This window comes from Macrotis lagotis, chromosome 1, assembly GCF_037893015.1.
Source record: "Macrotis lagotis isolate mMagLag1 chromosome 1, bilby.v1.9.chrom.fasta, whole genome shotgun sequence".
In the NCBI taxonomy this organism is placed as follows: domain Eukaryota; kingdom Metazoa; phylum Chordata; class Mammalia; order Peramelemorphia; family Peramelidae; genus Macrotis; species Macrotis lagotis.
The window spans coordinates 729,119,851-729,139,456 of NC_133658.1; the positions used below are offsets into that span (position 1 = coordinate 729,119,851).

The following is a 19,606-nucleotide window of genomic DNA, read 5'->3' on the forward strand; positions in this document are numbered from 1 at the left end:
TTTTCTTTCTCCCATTCCATTTCCCTTTTTTTCTATTGACTCCATTTTTACACCATATTTTATCTTTGAATTCAGCTTTCTCCTGTGCTTCAACTATAAAAGCTCCCTCTACCTGCTCTATTAGCTAAGAAGGTTCATATGAGTATTATCAGTGTCATTTTTCTATATAGGAATACATGCAGTTCATCATTAAGTCCCTCATATTTCCCCCCTCTCATCCAATGTCCATGCTTCACCTGAGTCCTGTATCTGAAGATCAAACCTTCTGTTCAGCTCTGGCCATTCCAACAGGAACATTTGAAATTCCCCTGGTTCATCGAAAGTCCATTTTTTTCCCCTGGAAGAAGACATTCAGCCTTGCTGGGCAGTTTATTCTTGGCTGCATTCTAAGCTCTTTTGCCTTCCGGTATATTATATTCCAAGCCCTGCGAGCTTCCAATGTAGTTGCTGCTAAGTCCTGTGTGATCGTGACTGCAGCTCCATGATATTTGAACTGTGTCCTTCTGGCTGCTTGTGATATTTTCTCTTTGACTTGGGAGTTCTGGAATTTGGCTATAATATTCCTAGGGGTTGGTTTTTTGGGATCTCTTTCTCGGGAGTGAATTCTCTCCATTTCTATTTTGCTCTCTGCTTCTAGAATATCAGGGCAATTTTCCTGTAGTAATTCTTTGACAATGATGTCAAGGCTCTTTTCCTGATCATGACTTTCAGGTATTCCAATAATTTTAAAATTATCTTTCCTAAGTCTGTTTTCCATATCAGTTGTTTTTTCAATGAGATATTTCACATTTTCTTCTAATTTTTGATTTTTTTTTGTTTTGAAGTATTGATTCCTGATTTCTGGTAAATTCATCAGTCTCCCTGAATTCTATTCTTTGTCTGAAGGATTTGTTCTCCTCAGAGAGTTTTCTTATCTCTTTTTCCATCTGGCCAATTTTGCTTTTTAAAGCATTCTTCTCCTCAATAACTTTTTGAACTGTTTTATCCATTTGACCTAAGCTGGTTTTTAGCATGCTATTTTCTTCAGCATTTTTTTGGATTTCCTTGACTAAGCTGCTGACTTTATTTTCATGTTTTTCCTGCATCTCTCTCCTTTCTTTTCCCAGTTTTTCTTCCAACTCCCTCATTTGATTTTCAAAGTCTTTTCTGAGCTCTGTCATAGCCTGAGCCCAATTTCTGTTTTTCTTGGAGTCTTTAGATGCAGGAGCTTGTGTTTCCTCATCTTCAGACTGAGTATATTGATCCTTCTTGGGATCATTTGCAAAATATTTTTCAATGGTGTTCCTCTTTTTTCTCTGCTTGCTCATTTTCCCAGCCTGGGCCTGTTTTTGGGGTGCTTCCTGAGCTTTTGGGACACTCCCACAGGGGTCTCAGTGTGTGAGGTTCTGTCCTCCCTCCTGGTCTGTGAATAGCCATAAGCGCCCCCCTCTGCCATGGGGCTGAGGTGGGGGGGGGCCTGCTGTTCTATGGGGGGGCCTAGACTGGGATCAGGATCTGAATGTGGTCAGAACCTCAGAGTCCTGTTTCAGGGGCAGAGAATAGAGCTTGGCAGTGTCTCTCTCTTCACTCCCCTCCCTGGGTTCAATGGGCTCATGCCCTGGGGGCTCCTGCTTACGGGCTCCGTCTGCTTCTGTTCCTGGATCAGGGCTGCTGAAAAACCTTGTTGCTGGCTGTGTGCCCTGAGGGCTGGGTTCCACATGCTCGCTCTGGCAGAGGTCCCCCGTTTTTCCCCCACTTTGTGCTGGTGCTACCCGGGGTGCAGCTCAGGAGACTCCCCCGCTGCTGTGAGCTGTGACTCCCAGCTCCCTGGGGCTGCCTCCGGGAGGGTGAAGTTCTTTCACTCTGGTGGGCCGGAGAGGGCTGCCCCTCCAGCCCTGGGGAGCAGAGCCTTTCTGCTCTTTTCCAGGTTTCCTTGAGTAGAGAACTGCTTCCCTGGGTCTGTCTTTGGGTTCTGTCTCTTGAAAGTTTAGTTGGAGTCCTTAGCTTAGGAGTTTTATGAGAGAGCTCCTAAGACTCGATCCCTTCTTGTCGCCATCTTGGCTACACCGAGGATTTCTTAAAACAAAAATATTTCATAATATCAAAGATATGAATAGGACATTTTCAAAAGAAAAAACAATTATTTGAACATATGAAAAATTCTCAAAATAATTGATAATTTGAGAAATGCAAATAGTCTTGAAGTTCAACCTCATACCCATCATGTTGACAAAGATGACATGTGAAAATGATGGTTGTTAGAGAGGTTATAGCAAAAAAAGGTTAATAACCCATTGTTAATAGAGTTGTGATTTGATTCAGTTTTTCTAGAAAACAATTTGGATTTATTCCCTCCAGTCACTAAACTGTGCAAACCCTTTGATCCAGATATAAGTCTGTTAGATCTTTAACCCCAAAGAGATTAAAAAAGAGGAACCACATGTACAAAATTGTTTTTATCAGTTTTTTTTTTGTAACAAGAACTGGAAAATAAGGGGGTACTCATCAATTATTGGGGATAATTGAAGAAATTATGCTACATAGATAAAATGGAACATTAACATAATACAAGAAATGAAAGATGGTTTCAGGGAAACAGGGAAAAGACTGTAAGGGCTGATGTAGAGTGAAGTGAGTAGAAGTAGTATAACAATTTAATAACAACAATATTATAAAGAAAAGCAATTGAATTATGGTAATTACAGTGACCAGCCATAATTCTAGAGGACTGATGCTGAAATAAGCTACCCACTTTTTGATAGAGAAATATTGCACTTAAGCAAAATAAGACATTTTTATAAACAATGTGTAGATTTTGTTTTCGTTTGACTATATTAATTTGTTACAGATTTTACAGGTCTTTTTCTTCCCATCTGAGAATAGGGTGAGAGGGAGAGTGGGCTTAACTACAAGGTTTAAAAAAAAAAGAATCATATTGAACATTTTTTTAAATGCAAGAAGAATACAGAGGAAAGGCTAAAGGAATTAACATACAAGTAAAACAACTTTGAAAATTATTTAATTGATTTAGTAAGAATTTAGAATTTTTTTTTTTTACTAAAAGCAAGCCATATATTATGGAGACTCCATATTATACACAATCCTTTTTTTTTTGCTGTACTCTATGGAAGTTCTCATTTTATTTGGAATTTAAGTTCAGCAAAAAAAAAATATGATTTTTTAAAAAATAAGGCAAATGTTGTTTTTTCTTTTTTTTTTTTTTGCAAGGCAAACGGGGTTAAGTGGCTTGCCCAAGGCCACACAGCTAGGTAATTATTAAGTGTATGAGGCTGGATTTGAACTCAGGTACTCCTGACTCCAGGGCTGGTGTTTTATCCACTATGCCACCTAGTTGCTCCTGTTTATTCTTATTGATAATATGAATGCATTTAACTTTCAGGAGTGGAAAATACATAGTTTGGGTTTAAAATTTTGAGCTAATGATGACCTTGGATAAATCACTTAATTTCATTGCCCCACCAAAAACAAAACAAAACAAAAAATTTTAAGTTAATGTCTAAAATCAATAAAAGAATTTAAATATAATTTAAATAAGTTAAAGCTTTTCTCATTTGATTACTTTTTCTTTCAGATCTCTGAAAAAGATGAATTTGGCTGAGATTTGTGATAATGCAAAGAAAGGGAGAGAATATGCACTTCTTGGAAATTATGATTCTTCCATGGTATATTATCAGGGGGTAATACAGCAAATTCAGAGACACTGTCAGTCAGTCAGAGACCCAGCTGTCAAAGGCAAATGGCAACAGGTATGATAATATTATAGTATTTTTATAATAGTCTTTTTAGCACTAGACTTAAATTTGAAAATTTAAATGGTATTTTATTAAAAATTGATATCAATATAGAATGTTTAAATTTATTTTTAAATGTCCTTTGATTTCTTTTTCATAACAAACTGATTTTTAAGGTGATATATTTCATGAGATGCATGTTAGAGATCTTTTAGTTCTAATCCAATTATTTTATTATTTCTTTTTAATTGGCTTAATTAAGTGTGACTATATATTTTGGAAGTACATATATATATATATATATATATTTTAGGTTTTTGCAAGGCAAATGGGGTTAAGTGGCTTGCCCAAGGCCACACAGCTAGGTAATTATTAAGTGTCTGAGACTGGATTTGAACCCAGGTACTCCTGGCACCAGGGCCGGTGCTTTATCCACTGCACCACCTAGCTGCCCCTGGAAGTATATATATTTTTAAAAATTATTTTCATCTGCAGCATCAGAATGGATGGCATTGTATTGTCCAAATGATTATCATAAATGGCCTTAATTAGGAAGCATTAGTTATTTTATGCTTTTTAAAGGATTGATAAGACATTTTGTTAATTGATTTTAAAAACAATTTATTTTCATTTTAGTCTTCTAATGTATAGTTTGGCTTTCCTTCCCCCTACCCCAAAAATTATGACTTTGAGTGCTCCAAAAATTTATATCATAGATTAAAAATATATACAATTATAGTACATACAAATTTTATGATACTTGTTCCTTGAGAAATTTTTCTTTTGTCAAAGATTTCATACAAATGCAACGAATAGACAGTAATCTAATTAAAAAATTGTTTTTGTCAATTGATTGTACAACAGAACAAAATTAATCAAAATTTGGTCTTTAATTTTTTCCAAAATCCTTACCATTTAAAATCTTTTAACATTTAAAGAGCAATGTTAAGGGTTTTAAAACTTAATTAAAAATAATATGACTTTCAAGCTTTTATTCTTATTTTTCCTTTGGTAGAAATGAATGCTTTGTATTATGATTGAGCATCATTAACCCACATTCTTCTGGTTGGTGTAGTTTTAGTCAGATTAGATTTCTATTGTTTATAATTTAAATACTTTATCAGTATAATATTGATTCTATAGTAAACTGGTCCTATATTTTTGAAGGAGTGGTTATTTTTCAATTGTGTCTGACTCTTCAAGCACCCTTTGGCTGTTTTCTTGGTAAAGATACTGTAGTGGTTTGTGAGCTTATTTTACAGATGAGGAGATTGAGGCAAACAGGGTTAATTGATTTACCCAGCTCATATGGCTATTAAGTGAGGCTGGATTTGAACTTGGGAAGATGAGTTTTCCTGACTTTCAGGCTTGACATTCAATCCAGATATAAGTCTACAAGATCTCTAACTCCAAAGAGTCCCCCTCACCCCCCCCCCCCCCCACTGACCCTAGACTCAGGAAGAGTTCCTATCTAGTCTCAAACAGGGTACTAGCTGTATAGCCCTGGGCAAGTCAGTTACCCTTGTTTACCTCTGTCTCCTTATTTGTAAAATGAATTGGAGAAGGAAATGGCAGAATCTTCCAGTATCTCTGCCAAGAAAACCCCAGTGACTGAACAATAACTACTACTGAATTTTACTTTTGTCCTGTTGCCAATGTTTGCCAAACTTCAGGCCTAAATTATTCTTTCTGTTTGTGCATCCTTGCTCCTACCCATACATTGCTGAGTAGAACTGGAGGAAGCCACACAGCCATGCTGGCTAGGAACATTATAAATTTTTATTTTCTAATTTCAACTGAATCTTAACTGCAGCAAGACAATCCTTTGTCCTCTAATAGATTCGCTATCTCATTCTTCATAGAAGCTTTTTCAAGCCTCCTTAACCTCTGGTACTCCCTCTCATTTGAATATGTCACTTTTTAATTTACTGAAAAAAAACTGAAGCCTTTTTTTCTTTCTTTCCTAGCCTCAGACAATGAGGTAGCCTTTCTGGCCAAGATCAACTTCTCTGCTTGTGTCTTGAGCCCATCTCCTTTGCCTTTTCCATCCTTTTGAAATCTCATTCATTCTCCCTTCTCTTAATTTAAAACTAAAACAAAAACAAACAGACTTCATTAGACTTGACTATTCCTTCAGGTTATCCTTCTATATCTAGTTTCTCAGTGAAATAAACCAAATATTAATAATCTTTCCTGAGACAGCTAGGTGGAGCAAATGGATAGAGTACCTGGCCTGGGGTCAGGGAGACTCATCTTACTGAGTTCAAATATAGTCTCAGATATTTATGAGCTGTTTGACCTTGGGCAAGTCACTTTAACTGTGTTTGCCTCAGTTTCCTCATTTGTAAAATGAGCCAGAGAAGGAAATGTATCTTTGCCTCCAGTATCTTTGCTATGAAAGCCTCAAATGATGAGGGCATGAAGACTTGAAAATGACTAAAATGACTGATCAATAGTAGTCTTTTCTTGTCATCCTTCTTGATCTGGTGCTGAATTTCCGGTTAGAAGATCTGAGTGCAAATTCTCATTCTATCATTTAATAGTTCTTTTAATTATGCATTGTTAATCTTTATATAACTCTTATTTGTTAGTGACTACTCATATAGAAAGGGGCATATTACCAGAGTTAGGCTATATTTGATAATGATGTTTTTCCTCATTCTCAAAGAAGATCATGACATCAGAGAAATGATGCCATGAGGGGGTGCTGTTTTAAGTCACCTGTCTCACTTTCTTCTCCGGAGCCATCAGGGTCCGGTGGCCAGGTATGAATCAGATTGACTAGGGATAACCCTGGATGCAAGGCAGTCAAGGTTAAACCCAAGGTCACACAACCAGTAAATATCAAGTATCTGAAGCTGGATTCAAACTCTCTGACTTCCTGTCTCCAAGGCCAGTGCTCTAATCACTGCACCACCCAACTCCCCGTGTTTAATGCTATGCTGCTTTGTTGAATGTTTAATAATCAATTCTCCAGAAAAAAATATGCATATGACATATTTTTTATTTTTATTGAATTTTACAGTTTTCTCCCTAATTTCACTTTTCCCCCCTCCTCCCCCACAAAAAGCAATCTGATAATATTTACTTTGTTTCCATGTTAGATTTTGATCAAAATTGAATGTATTGAGAGAAATACCATATTCCAAAGGAAAAAATAAAATATAAGAGGTAGCAAAATTACATAATAAGATAATGTTTTAGAAAAAGATAATAGTCTTTGGTCTTTGTTTAAACTCCACAATTCTTTCTTTGGATGTAAATGGTATTCTCCATGACAGATACCCTAAAATTGTCCCTGGTTGTTGCACTGATGGAATGAACAAGTCCATCAAGGTTGATTCTCACCCCCATGTTGCTGTTAGGGTGTACAATGTTCTTCTGGTTCTGTGCATCTCTCTTAGCATCAGTTCATGCAAATCCTTCCAGGTTTCTCTGAATTCCCATCCCTCCTGGTTTCTAATAGAACAATAGTGTTCCATGACATACATATACCACAGTTTGCTAAGCCATTCCCCAGTTGAAGAACATTCACTTAATTTCCAATTCTTTGCCACCACAAACAGAACTGCTATGAATATTTTTGTTCAAGTGATGTTTTTACCCTTTTTTATAATCTCTTCAGAGTATAGAACCAGTAGTGGTATTACAAAGGGTATGAATATTTTTATTGCCCTTTGGGCATGATTCCAAATTGATCTCCAGAAAAGCTGGATGAGTTCACAGCTCCACCAACAATGTATTAATGTCCCAGATTTCCCACATCCCTTCCAACATTGATGATTGTCCTTTCTGGTCATATTGGCCATTCTGAGAGGTGTGAGCTGATACCTCAGAGATGCTTTAATTTGTATTTCTCTAATAAGTAATGATTTAGAGCAATTTTTCATATGAATGTGGATCAGTTTGATTTCTTCATCTGTAAGTTGCCTCTGCATATCCTTTGACCATTTGCATATGACACATTTTAAAAGTTTAATTTACATTATTAACATTTTCTCCATCACCTCCTTCCATTTAGACCATGCTTTTCTGCGTTTCATTGCTCAACAGAATTCAATACTCTTTCATGATGTGCAGCCCACATCACCAACAGAGCACAATAGCCAATGCCACAGGTACAGCTTGAATGCCCTGCCCTCCTCCCCAGAGCTGCTGCAGCCTGCAGATCACAGAGTGGGCACAACTGGTTTAAACAGTCAACAAAACAATAAACCAATTTAGGATTATCAATTCACGTTTTCAGAGTATCTATTAATACAGATAGGAAAAAAGAGGCAGGCCTTGCCTTTAAGGAACTACAATTTGTGGAGTGAAGGAAATGGTGGGGAGTGGTGGGGAGAGGGGTGAGGACCTCAGAGGGTGCTTGCCCTGGGGACCCAGTGTCCTGGGGCCTAAGCCGAGCTGCAGGTAAAACTGGAGGAAGCTGCCCAGTACAGATCCAGACCTCTGTCAAGGAAAGCTGAGGGTAGAGTTTAGTGCTGCAGCCCTCTAATCAGAAGGGAGAGGAGGCTGAGGAAGAGGTGAGTATTGAATATGAAGCTGAACTGAAGCTTGTGGCATAAATGAGGGAGAGATGGAAGAATGGATTATGGAAAGAGAAATTCTAGAGTTTGGGAACTTGAAGTTGAGACAGTTATGGATAAGAGGCCCAGCAAGGGTACTTGCCACCATCTTTGTGTAAAATTATAGGTCTTGAAACTGAACTGAATTGAACTGAACTTGAGAACTGAAGAGGCTGATGAATTGGAAAGTGAGGTTGTACAGAGTATATTGAAGTCCTTAAGAATTAGGGTAGGAGCTGGAGTGGAGAAGAAGACTGTGAGCCCTGAGAATAAAAAGAAAATGATATTGGGGTGGGTAAATAACTGCAACAAGCTGATATAGAGGAATAGAATGAGCCTTAAAGGAGAAGAGAGTGCTGAGTGATAGTGGCAGAAAATAATGTGAGAGCAGTGGCCACGAGGAAGGAGCAAAAAGGATGTTTGTCCCTCCTAACGACACATGGTATAAGGGTACATGAAAGATGATCTATCCAGTCTGAAAACAAAGAGATAAAAGAGGGAGAGAACAGAGATGAAGGGAACTTTGTCAACAGAAGAGGAAAAATTTAATTTTTCATCATATTTTTTTGATATGTATTTATTTGTCCAGTTCTATGTTTGCTGTAAGATCATTTTGGTTTCTGTACTATACTAATTTTATATTTCCATTACTACATCTTCATTTTCAGATGAATGATCTTCTAGGTAGCACAGTGGATAGAGTGTTGGACTTGGAATATAGGAAGACAGGAGTTCCAAAACTGACTCAAACCCTTCCAGATCTCAGACTCGGTTTCTTCTTGTGTAAAATGGGGATAATAATAGCACCTACTTCTCAGGATGGTTTTAAGGATTAAATGAAATAACATGTTTAAAGTGTTCTGTAACTTTAAAATGCTATATAACTAACTAGTTATTATTTCTCTTCAAAAGTATCAACTATATACTAAAAGTCCATAAATATTATTTTTGGAGAAATTGAGCCTGGATCTGAAAAAAAATCATAGTGTGGTTTGAAGGATATGAGAGTATACCTTAAAGAAATGGCCTTAGGAAGCAGAGCCAAGTTGTTGGAGAAAAGCAGGGACTCATCTGAGCTCTCCCAAATTCTTCTCCAAATTACTTTATGTAATTCTTCAAAATGAATTCTGGAGTGACTGAACCCACAAAAAATGGAGTGAAACAATTTTCTAGCCCAAGACAACTTAGAATGTTGGCAGAAAAGGTTGAACTGGAGTGAGAGAGGAGTGCAGTCCAGATCAGGTAGTGCCCTGAGAAAGACAGCAGCAGAATTGGCAGCAGTGGCTTTCAAAACTTTTAACTTATAGACAACAATGGAGTTGGGCAACTGATGAGAAGGAGATTATAGTAGTCTCTTTGCTGCTGCTATGTATAGGGCTGTGTTGCATTGTCTATATGTGAATCTGAGATGCAGTCCCAGATCACAGAAGGAGCACAAGTATACTTGAATATACTTAGCTGGGAAGCAGAGAACCTAGTCATAGTTCCAGGGTGAAAAAGAGCGGCTCTTCTTAGATCATGCCACTTTGGAAGAACTGAAAACTTAAAGACCCTTCCCCAGAACTTGCTCTGAAAATAAGTGCACAAAAAAATTGGAAGCTTGAGACAATGCTCCCTTTACCCTGAAATCACTGCCCAAGTTAAACATAAAATTAAAAGTGAAAAAAAAATAGACTGGAAAAATGAACAAACAGCAAAAAAAGAATTGTCTGTAGGGGCAACTAGGTGGCTCAGTGGATAGAGCACTGGCCCTGGAGTCAGGAGTACCTGAGTTCAGATCCAGCCTCAGACACTTAATAATTACCTAGCTATGTGGCCTTGGGCAAGCCACTTAACCCCATTTGCCTTGCAAAAACGAGAGAGAGAGTGAGAATTGTCTGTAGACAGTTACTTGGTGACAAGGAATATCAAAAACAAACCTAGAAAAAGGCAAGTCAAAAGAATTCTTTGGAAGAGCTCCAAAAGAATTTTCAAAATCAAATAAGAGGTATAGGTAAAATTGGGAAAAGAAATTAGAGTAATGTAAGAAAAGTATGAAAACGTCAATAGCATGGTAAAGGAGGAACACAAAAATATGGAACAAAACAACAGCTTAAGAATAGGCCAGGGGCAACTAGGTGGTGCAGTGGATAGAGCGCACCGGTCCTGGAGTCAGGAGGACCCGAGTTCAGATCCAACCTCAGACAGTAATTACCTAGCTGTTTGACCTTGAGCACATCACTTTAACCCCACTGCCTTGCAACCCCCCCAAACCCCCCCCCAAAAAAAACCCACCACCACCACAACAACAAAAAACCCAAACCTCAAAACCACAATCAAACAAAACAGGATAGGCCAAATGGTAGAGGGGGCACAAAAATCCCCTGAAGAGAACTCCTGGGGGGCGGCTAGGTGGCACAGTGGATAGAGCACCAGTCCTGGAGTCAGGAGTACCTGAGTTCAAATCCGGCCTTAATAATTACCTAGCTGTGTGGCCTTGGGCAAGCCACTTAACCCCATTTGCCTTGCAAAAAAAAAAACAAACACCTAAAAAAAAGGGAAGAATTCCTTAAAAACAGAATTGGATAAAGAGGTACTTGGAAAAAGAGGCCATTTGGAAAAAGAGGTACAAAAATTAACTGAAGAAAAAAAGTTCCTTAAAAGTAGAATTGGACAGAAGAAAAAAGATACACAAAGCACACATTAAAAAAATAATTCCTTAAGAATTAAAATTGAGCAGGTATCTAATCCCTAAGACATCAAAAAACAATAAAACGATCACCCTGCTATTTGTCTCCAGGCAGGCAACCCAGCCCCATTTGCCCTGCATCCCCACCCCCAATAATAATAATAATAATAATAATAATAATAATAATAATAATAATAATAATAATAATAAATGTGCTTCAGAAGAATGAGAAATATCACATTGAAAAAGACAATTGACCTGAAAAATAAATCAAGAAGCAATTATTTTTGCATCATTGGACTACTTGAAAGCCATAATTTAAAAAAGAAAAAAGTCTTTAAGAAAATTATCATGGAAAACTCTAAAAATCTTAGATCTAGAGAGTTAAATAGAAATAGAAAGAATCTACCGATAACCTCCTGAAAGAGATCTTAAGATGAAAATTCCCAGGAATAATATGACCAAATAAGGAGAAAATATTGGAAGGAGTCAGAAAGAAACAATTCAGGAATCATAGAGCCAAAGTCAGCAGTTTCTACATTAAAGGACTACTTTTAATACAACATTCTGCAGGGCACAGGAGCTAGTATTATATCCAAGAATAGCCTACTCAACAAAGATGAACATAAATCAAAGTAGAAGATTTTCAAATATTTCTGATGAAAAAACCAGAGCTAAATAGAAAATGTGACTTTCATATACAAGATTTAAGAGAAGTATAAAAATGTAAACAGAAAAGAGAAATCATGTGGATTCAGTAAGATAAAACTGCCTAAGTTCCTACTGTTGTTATTTGTCCTTCATTTTGGAAGAGGACAAATGATATCAGGAAAGTGACTTCTGGACGTGCAAGTTGTTATTTAAGGGAGACAGGACTGTGCAGCACCATTAACCTTACTCTTTCCTCCAGAGTTGTCTTAATCCAATGGTAAGACATGTCAGGACAACTGGAGATGGCTCCAGAGGCAGTGGGAGACCTTAGCCTTTTTTTTCCTTAATGATATTTTATTTTTCCAGTTACTTGCTATGAAAGTCTTTCAACATTCATCCACATACACATGTATACCACATAATTTTCTTCCACCCTTCCTTCTATCCCCCTCCCCTCATTGTCTAAGCAATCTAGTACATATGCATATTAGTCATTTTCTTTAGGAGGAATTAGGGCAAAGGAAAAAGAAAACCATGGAATAGGAAGGAAAAACATGAGATACATTTTTAAAAACTAAATATAGTGTGGGGCAGCTAGGTGGATAGAGCACTGTCCCTGGCTTCAGGAGTACCTGAGTTCAAATTTGACCTCAGACACTTAATAATTACCTAGCTGTGTGGCCTTGGGCAAGCCACTTAACCCCACTGCCTTGCAAAAACCTTAAAAAAGAGTGACTATAGTGTTCCTTTATATTCTATAGTTTGCTTTTGTTTGTTTTCTTTTTTTTCTTCATCTGAATGTGGAGACCTTAACCTTTTTAAGGTAGTCTTTTCCCAGGTCTCTGTTTGTCTGAGGCAACACCTATTCAGTGATTTAAGGCTAGGTAAGAAATGATATAAAAGATCGTCTAGTTTGCCTACTCAAAAAAAAAATCCACTTGGAGGGGAAAACCCTCAAGGTTTGTCTGGGAAAATAATATATGTAATTCCTAAGAATTTTATCATAATTATAGCAATTAGAAGGAGTATACATAGACAGAGGGCAGAGGTGTGAGCTGAATATGATGAGATATCTAAAAAAACAACATTAAGGATGAGAAAGTGAAATGCACTTGGAGAAAGGGAAAGGGATTGGGATAAATTTTATATAAAAGAAGTGAGAATGAGTTTTTATATGGAGGGGAAGAGGGGAATGTCTCAAAGAGGAAATTGTATATATGCTGAATTGGTTATAGGAATCTGGCTTACCCTATAGGAAAAGAGGAGGGGAAGATGATAATAGAAGAGTGGAGTACTGATAGAAGAAGAGTGGAGTACTGATAGAAGGAAGAGTGTATTGAGGGAGAATGGTAGTCAGAAGCAAAACATTTTTGAGGATGAGCAGGGCAAAAGGAGAGATAGAGACAGAGACAGAGACAGAGAGGGAGAGAGCTAACTGGGAAAATAGGATGGTGAAAAATATACAATAATCATTATTATGAAAAAAATTATGGCAGTTTCTCTGACAAAGGCCTCATTTCTCAAAAATATGAAGAACTGAGTCAAATTTATAAAAATAAGAGCCATTTCCCAATTGATAAATGGTCAAAGGATTTGAATAGGCAGTTTTCAGATGAAATACTCAAAACTGTAGTCATATGACAAATGCTCAAAATTACTATTAATTAGAGAAATACAAATTAAAATGACTGAGGAATCACACATATTTATCAGATTGGTTAATATGACAGAAAAAGAAAATTTAAAATATTGGAGGGAATGTGGGAAAACTGAGGCAATAATGCAAGCTGGTAGAGTTGTGAACTGCTTCAACCATTCTGGAAAGCAATTTGGAACTATTCAAAGGGCTGTAAAAGTCACGTGTACCTTTTAACCCAACAATACCACTACTAGGTCTGCAACTCCATGAAATAAAAAACAAACAAGAAAGGGATCTATACATACATATATATAAATATTTATAGTAACAATTTTGTATGGTGGCAGAGAATTGGAAATTGAGGGTATGTCCATCAGTTGGAGAATGGCTGAACTAGTTGTGGTATATGATTGTGAAAGAATATAAATGTAATATAAGGAATAGCAGGTAGGATGCTCTCAGAAAAACCTGTAAAGACAAGCAAAATGAAATGAGCAGAACCAGGAGAGCATTGTATATTGTAAAAGCATTATTTTTATATGTTGATCTACTGTCAATGATTTAGCTATTTTCAGCAATGCAGTGATCTAAGATAAGCTGAAAAATTGCTATCCATCTCAAAGAACTATTGGAGTCTGAATGCAGATTGAAGCATTTAAAAAATTCCAAAAACTTTATTTTTGTTTTTTTATTGGGGGGGTGGCTTGTGTTTTCTTTCATAATATGACTAATATAAAAATATATTTTGCATAACTGTGCATATATAGCATCTATCAAATTGTTTGCCTTCTCAATGAGGGGGGAAATGGAAGGAGGGAGAGAATTTGGAACTTAAAATTTTAAAAATTGAATGTCAAAATAATTTCTACATATAATTGGGAAAATATCAAAAAAGAAATGACTTTATGATAAAAAATAATTAAATTAAAAATTGAAAATATATTTCACTGTGCTAAAATTTTGGGGTCAGCAATTTTTTTTTCCATTTACCAAGTTGATTTAAAAGGTTTGGAAATTTAAAAAATTTTTTTTGTTTATTTAAGTCAATGGGGCTAAGTGACTTGCCCAAGGCCACACAACTAGGTAATTATTAAATGTCTGAGGTCAAATTTGAACTGGGGTCCTCCTGACTCCAGGGCCGGTGCTCTATCCACTGTGCATGTTTGGAAAATTTTAAAACACAGATATTTCACTGGAAATTGCTTCCTGCTGTTCAGTTATTTATTTATATTGTTGTATATTAGTGGTTATATCTGGAGGTATTAAATTTACTATTCAAAGTATATCACTACAGTATAACTCCCATTGCAAAAATGTACATTTTGTTTTATTTTTGTTAGTTTTATTTTCATCAGTGATAAGAATAAGTGATGTTTATCTTCATCTTGATTTATTTTCAAACTGTTTTTCAGGACTACTAGCTTATCTGGGAAGCATGATGGGATAATGTTGTGATCAGAGTATAGAACTTGAGTTAGAAAGACCTGAGATTAATATCTTTCCTCTTGATGTCTACTAATTGTTTAATGGAGAATTTACAATGAACTAAACTTCCTCTTTAAGAGTTACCTTTTAGGGGGCGGCTAGGTGGCGTAGTGGATAAAACATCGGCTTTGGAGTCAGGAGTACCGGTCTCAGACACTTAATAATTACCTTTTAAACTATTTAAGGTCATATGAAAAAAATGCTCTAAATCATTATTGATTAGAGCAGGGCTATCCAAAGCATCCAGGGCTGCAAACAGACCACATTTTGCCACTTGCCTGTGTATTTTCTAAATGCTTTAGTAAACAAAGCCACATAGCTCTCACTAAAATGGCAAATAATATATTGTCCATTGTTTCAGTAAAAATTTTTAAAAGCAAGTTTGGACAGCCCTGATTTAGAGAAATCCAAATTAAAACAACTATGTGATACTTACCTCATACCTATCATATTAGCTAAAATGACTTAAAAGGCAAATGAAAATGATCAATGTTGAAGAGGATATGGGAAGATTCAGTGTACTTTGGTGGAGTTGTGAACTGATCCAATTGTTCAGGAGAGTAATTGCCCAAAGGACAATAAAACTGTGCATACCCTTTGATTCAGTAATACCACTACTAGGTCTATCTATATACCAAAGAAATCATAAAAATGGAAAAAATCTCACATATTCAAAGATACATATAGTAGCTCTTTTTGTAGTGGCAAAGAATTGAAAATTGAAGGGATGCCCATCAATTGGAGATTGGCTAAATAGGTTATGGTATAGGAATGTGATGGAGTATTTTTGTTCAATCAGACTTTAGAGAAGCATGGAAAATCTTGCACAAACTGAGGTTGAGTGAAGTGAGTAGAACCAAGAGAACACTGTACATATTAATATTGTGAGATGATCAACTATGATGAATGCAGCCCATCTCAGCAGTTCAGAGATAATGCCACCATCCACATCCAGAGGAAAAACACTATGGAGTCTGAATACAGAGTAAAGCATTCTCTGTTCACGTTCTTAAAACTTCCTTTATTATGTTTTTCCTTTCTTTCTCATGGTTTTTTCTTTCCCCTTAGTTCTAATTCCTCTTTCATGACTAATATGTAAATATGTTAAATAGGAATGTACCAAACTGTTGGCTGCCATGGGGGCGGGGAAGATGGTAGAAAAATATGAAACTCATAAAATCTACAAATAGATGAATGTTGAAAAACTAACATGTATGCAATTGGAAAATTAAAATAAAATTTCAATAAAAAAAGGAATTGAATGCTATCTTAGAAATGAATGAACTATTCTGCTGGTTAAAAAAAATTACCATATAAATTAGGGAAAAGTTGGGAAGTTATAGAACTTCATATATTGGGTTATCCCAATTAAATTAAAATGTCTTGCTTTGCTAGGATTTTTGAGTATATCACAATGATTTATTTAGTGCTGAGTTTTATTTTTTAGTTAACAGAAATTTTTTTTTCTCCTTCCCTGGTGAATTGTTTCAGTCATATCTGACTCTTTGTGACTCCATTTGGACTTTTCCTGATAAAGATATTGGAGTTCATTGCCATTTCCAGATCATTATACAAATGAAGAATTGAGGCAAACAGTGCTTAGTGACTTGCCCAGGGGTTATACAGCTAGTAAGTGTTTGAGGTTGGATTTGAACTCAGGTTATTCTGACTAGGTTCTATCCATCATGCCACCTAGCTGCCCTCTCTCCCTTCTACCATCATCCCATTGAGGGGAGAATAAAGAAAAAAATTCCTTGTAACTAATGTGTAAAGACAAGCAAAAAAATTCCCTTATTGGCTGGTTTAAAAAAAAATGCCCTATTCTATATTCCTGAGTTCATTTCCTCTCTATCTGGAGGTAGAATATTTCATCATTTACCTGAAATCATTGCATTGATCTGAGTTCTTACAGTTTTAGAAGTTTTTTTGAAAACTATTTTCCTGTTTTTTCTCTTTTCATTCCTCATCAGTTAACAAAAGTCTTCAAAATTGTATTTCTAATATCGATATTATAATGTAAATTGTTCTTCTGGTTCTCCTTTAATCTGTCAGTTCATACAGGTCTTCCAGTATCTCTTCATTTCTTTCACAAAAATAGTTGTTTTATTACATTTGTTTAGCCTTTGAGGGGGGAAAAACTAATAGAACTGCTTTTTTTTAGTTTTGTAAACTTTGATATGTATCAAGTTTTATAAAATTTTTTTTTAAGGTTCGACAGGAATTGCTAGAAGAATATGAACAAGTTAAGAGTATTGTCAATACCTTAGAAAGTTTTAAGATAGACAAGCCCCCAGATTTTCCTGTATCTTATCAAGATGAACCATTCCGAGATCCTGCTGTTTGGCCTCCTCCTGTTCCAGCAGAACACAGGTAGTCCACTTCATTTGTGTTTTTTCTGATTTTTGTTATGATTAATAACTGCTTTTATGGATGAAAAGAATATATGTTTGAAAAAAAGAATGGAGTAATGCTTTTTGTTTTTATCATTAACAAAAATACCTTTCTTGTCAGCAATTCCATATATATATATATATATATATGTATATATATATATATGTATTGTAAATGTTCATGTATCTACTATGTATATATATATTTATACTACTACATATGATTTACTGATTTTAAAAAGATCTTGATAAGAAGGTATATTAATCACCATTCATTTTACATACTTTCATAGGTGATTCTTTTGTAAAGTCTAAACTTGCTTTGAGTATAGTCAGCCTTTTTTCAACTGTATTTATCTGATAAATATAGCTATATTTATGTGATAAAGAACTATGCTAAGACAATTTGCTTATCTGATGATCTGATTTTTCTGACTTTGAATACTACCTCTTTTATGGAATAAGCAGGTCAGATTCTGCAAAGATCTAATAAGGGATAAGTGAGCCTGAAAAAAAATCATTTAATATATTCCACTCTTTCTTTTCCATAGGTTTTTAAAAATATTTTTCAAATACCTTGCTGAAACCCAGACCTAATGTGTCCATGGTATTCCCCAGTGTGCTAGTGATTCTATCAAAAAGAGAAGTTCTATCAGATTGGTATGACTTAATCTTTATAAGCTCATATTGTCATCTTTTTTTCTAACATTTTACAAACTATCCTTTTATTTTTCAAATTCAGTTTTATTTTATTTTCAGTTCCAAAGTCTCTTCCTCTGAGAAGGCAAAAATATAAAACTCATTATACATTTGAAGTCATATAAAATAAATTTTTGTATTATCATATTCTGGAAAAACATAAGAAAAAGACACAAAATATGTTTCAATCTGCACTTTGTGTCAATCAACTGACCATCTGGAGGTAGATAAAATGTGTTTTATCTAGAGTCCTTTGGAATTGTGGTAGGTTATTGTATATTGACCAAATTTACTAAGTCTTTGATAGTTAATTAGCAAAACATGACAGGATTCATAAGACAAAACAATAAATTTCCATTTGAAGAAAGCCAATATATTACATATGGTTACCCATTGTGTTCAAAATTGTCAATCTTTTCTTTGTTTCATTGTAAGTTTTCTTTTGTCCTTTGCTGTGTACTTTTTACTTTATTCTTTCTTCCCCAGATGGCTACAATTAAGCATAGGAGACATATATATAATGTGTGTGTGTCTCTGTGTGTGTATACATACATATATGTGTATACACACATATATACATGTTTACATACATAGCCATGCTTTTAAACATATATACATACTCAAAAACATACACCACGTATATTCATATACATATACACATAGCTTATAGACATATACATACACAAAGATACATCTACATAAGCATATTTTTAGATATCTATATATTTGGTTTGTGTGAATCTCTCATTTTTATAACTTTCCTGAAAGTTATAGTTTCCTGAAAGTTATAAAGTTTCCCTCCTCACTCACTCACTCTACTTTTACTTGCTCCCTTACCCCCTTATTCTTTAAACTACTGTCCTCCCAAGAATCCATCTCTTACATACCCTTCTATGCCTCCCACTGATCTATTTACCCTTCTATATGCTCTCTTATCCTATTCCTTCACCACCTATTTCTTTCTGAATTTAAAAAACTTTTATAACCTTATAAATATGTATGTGATTTCTTCTTTAACCCATTTCAGATGAGAGTAGATTTCCAGAATTACCAGCTCTCCTCCATCTAATTCCTCTGTAACAGCTCTTCCTCTCATCTCAATTTTATAACTTCTTTTTATTCTTTTCCTACATCATTTTACTTTTAAGAGTCATAACCTACTTAATTCTACCCCAGTCTTTCCTTTGAGCTTCCCAATTACTGACATATGGTTTACATTTCCATATATAGATAGTAAACAATTTGTCCTTATTAAATCCCTTGTAATTAGTCTTTGATGTTGACCTTATATTTATCTTGGTTCTTATATGTCACATTTTTTATTAAGTTCAGTTTTTTTGCAACAAAATCTGGAAAGTCTGGTAATTCATTGAATGTACTTTTTTTTTTTTTCATTTAGGAATATGCTTAACTTTGCTGGATTTATTTTTGACTGCATGACCATTTTTTCCCCCCTCTTTGATATGTAGTGTTCTGAAACCTGTGGTCTTTTAAAGTAGCTGCTCCTAGGTCTTGTGTAATTCTAATTTTGATACTACCATATTTGTTTTTTTTTCTTGTTGCTCTTAATTTTTTCTCCTTAACTTGGGGGTTTGGGAATTTATGATAATCTTAACCAGTTTTCTTCCTTTCAGGTGGTGATCTGTGAATTTTTTTTTTCTATTTTTACTTTCCCCCTCTTGTTCTAATACATTGGGACAATTTTCTTTAATTATTTCTTGTATTATTGTATTCAAGATTCTTTTCTTTCTTTTGATCATAGCTTTCAGGTAATCCAA

At 35.3% G+C, this 19,606-nt stretch overlaps 1 protein-coding gene across 5 annotated transcripts in view; it reads left to right on the plus strand.

Moving 5' to 3' along the window:
* The window catches only part of KATNAL1 (katanin catalytic subunit A1 like 1), a 264,986-nt gene that overhangs the window by 185,369 nt on the left and 60,011 nt on the right, over positions 1-19,606 (plus strand). For all 5 annotated transcript variants that reach the window (XM_074216118.1, XM_074216117.1, XM_074216119.1 and 2 more), the window contains 2 exons: positions 3,572-3,746; positions 16,949-17,109. In XM_074216118.1, coding sequence (XP_074072219.1) covers positions 3,585-3,746; positions 16,949-17,109 — 323 coding nt within the window. In that variant the 5' untranslated portion in view covers positions 3,572-3,584. The remainder of the gene's footprint in view (positions 1-3,571; positions 3,747-16,948; positions 17,110-19,606) is intronic.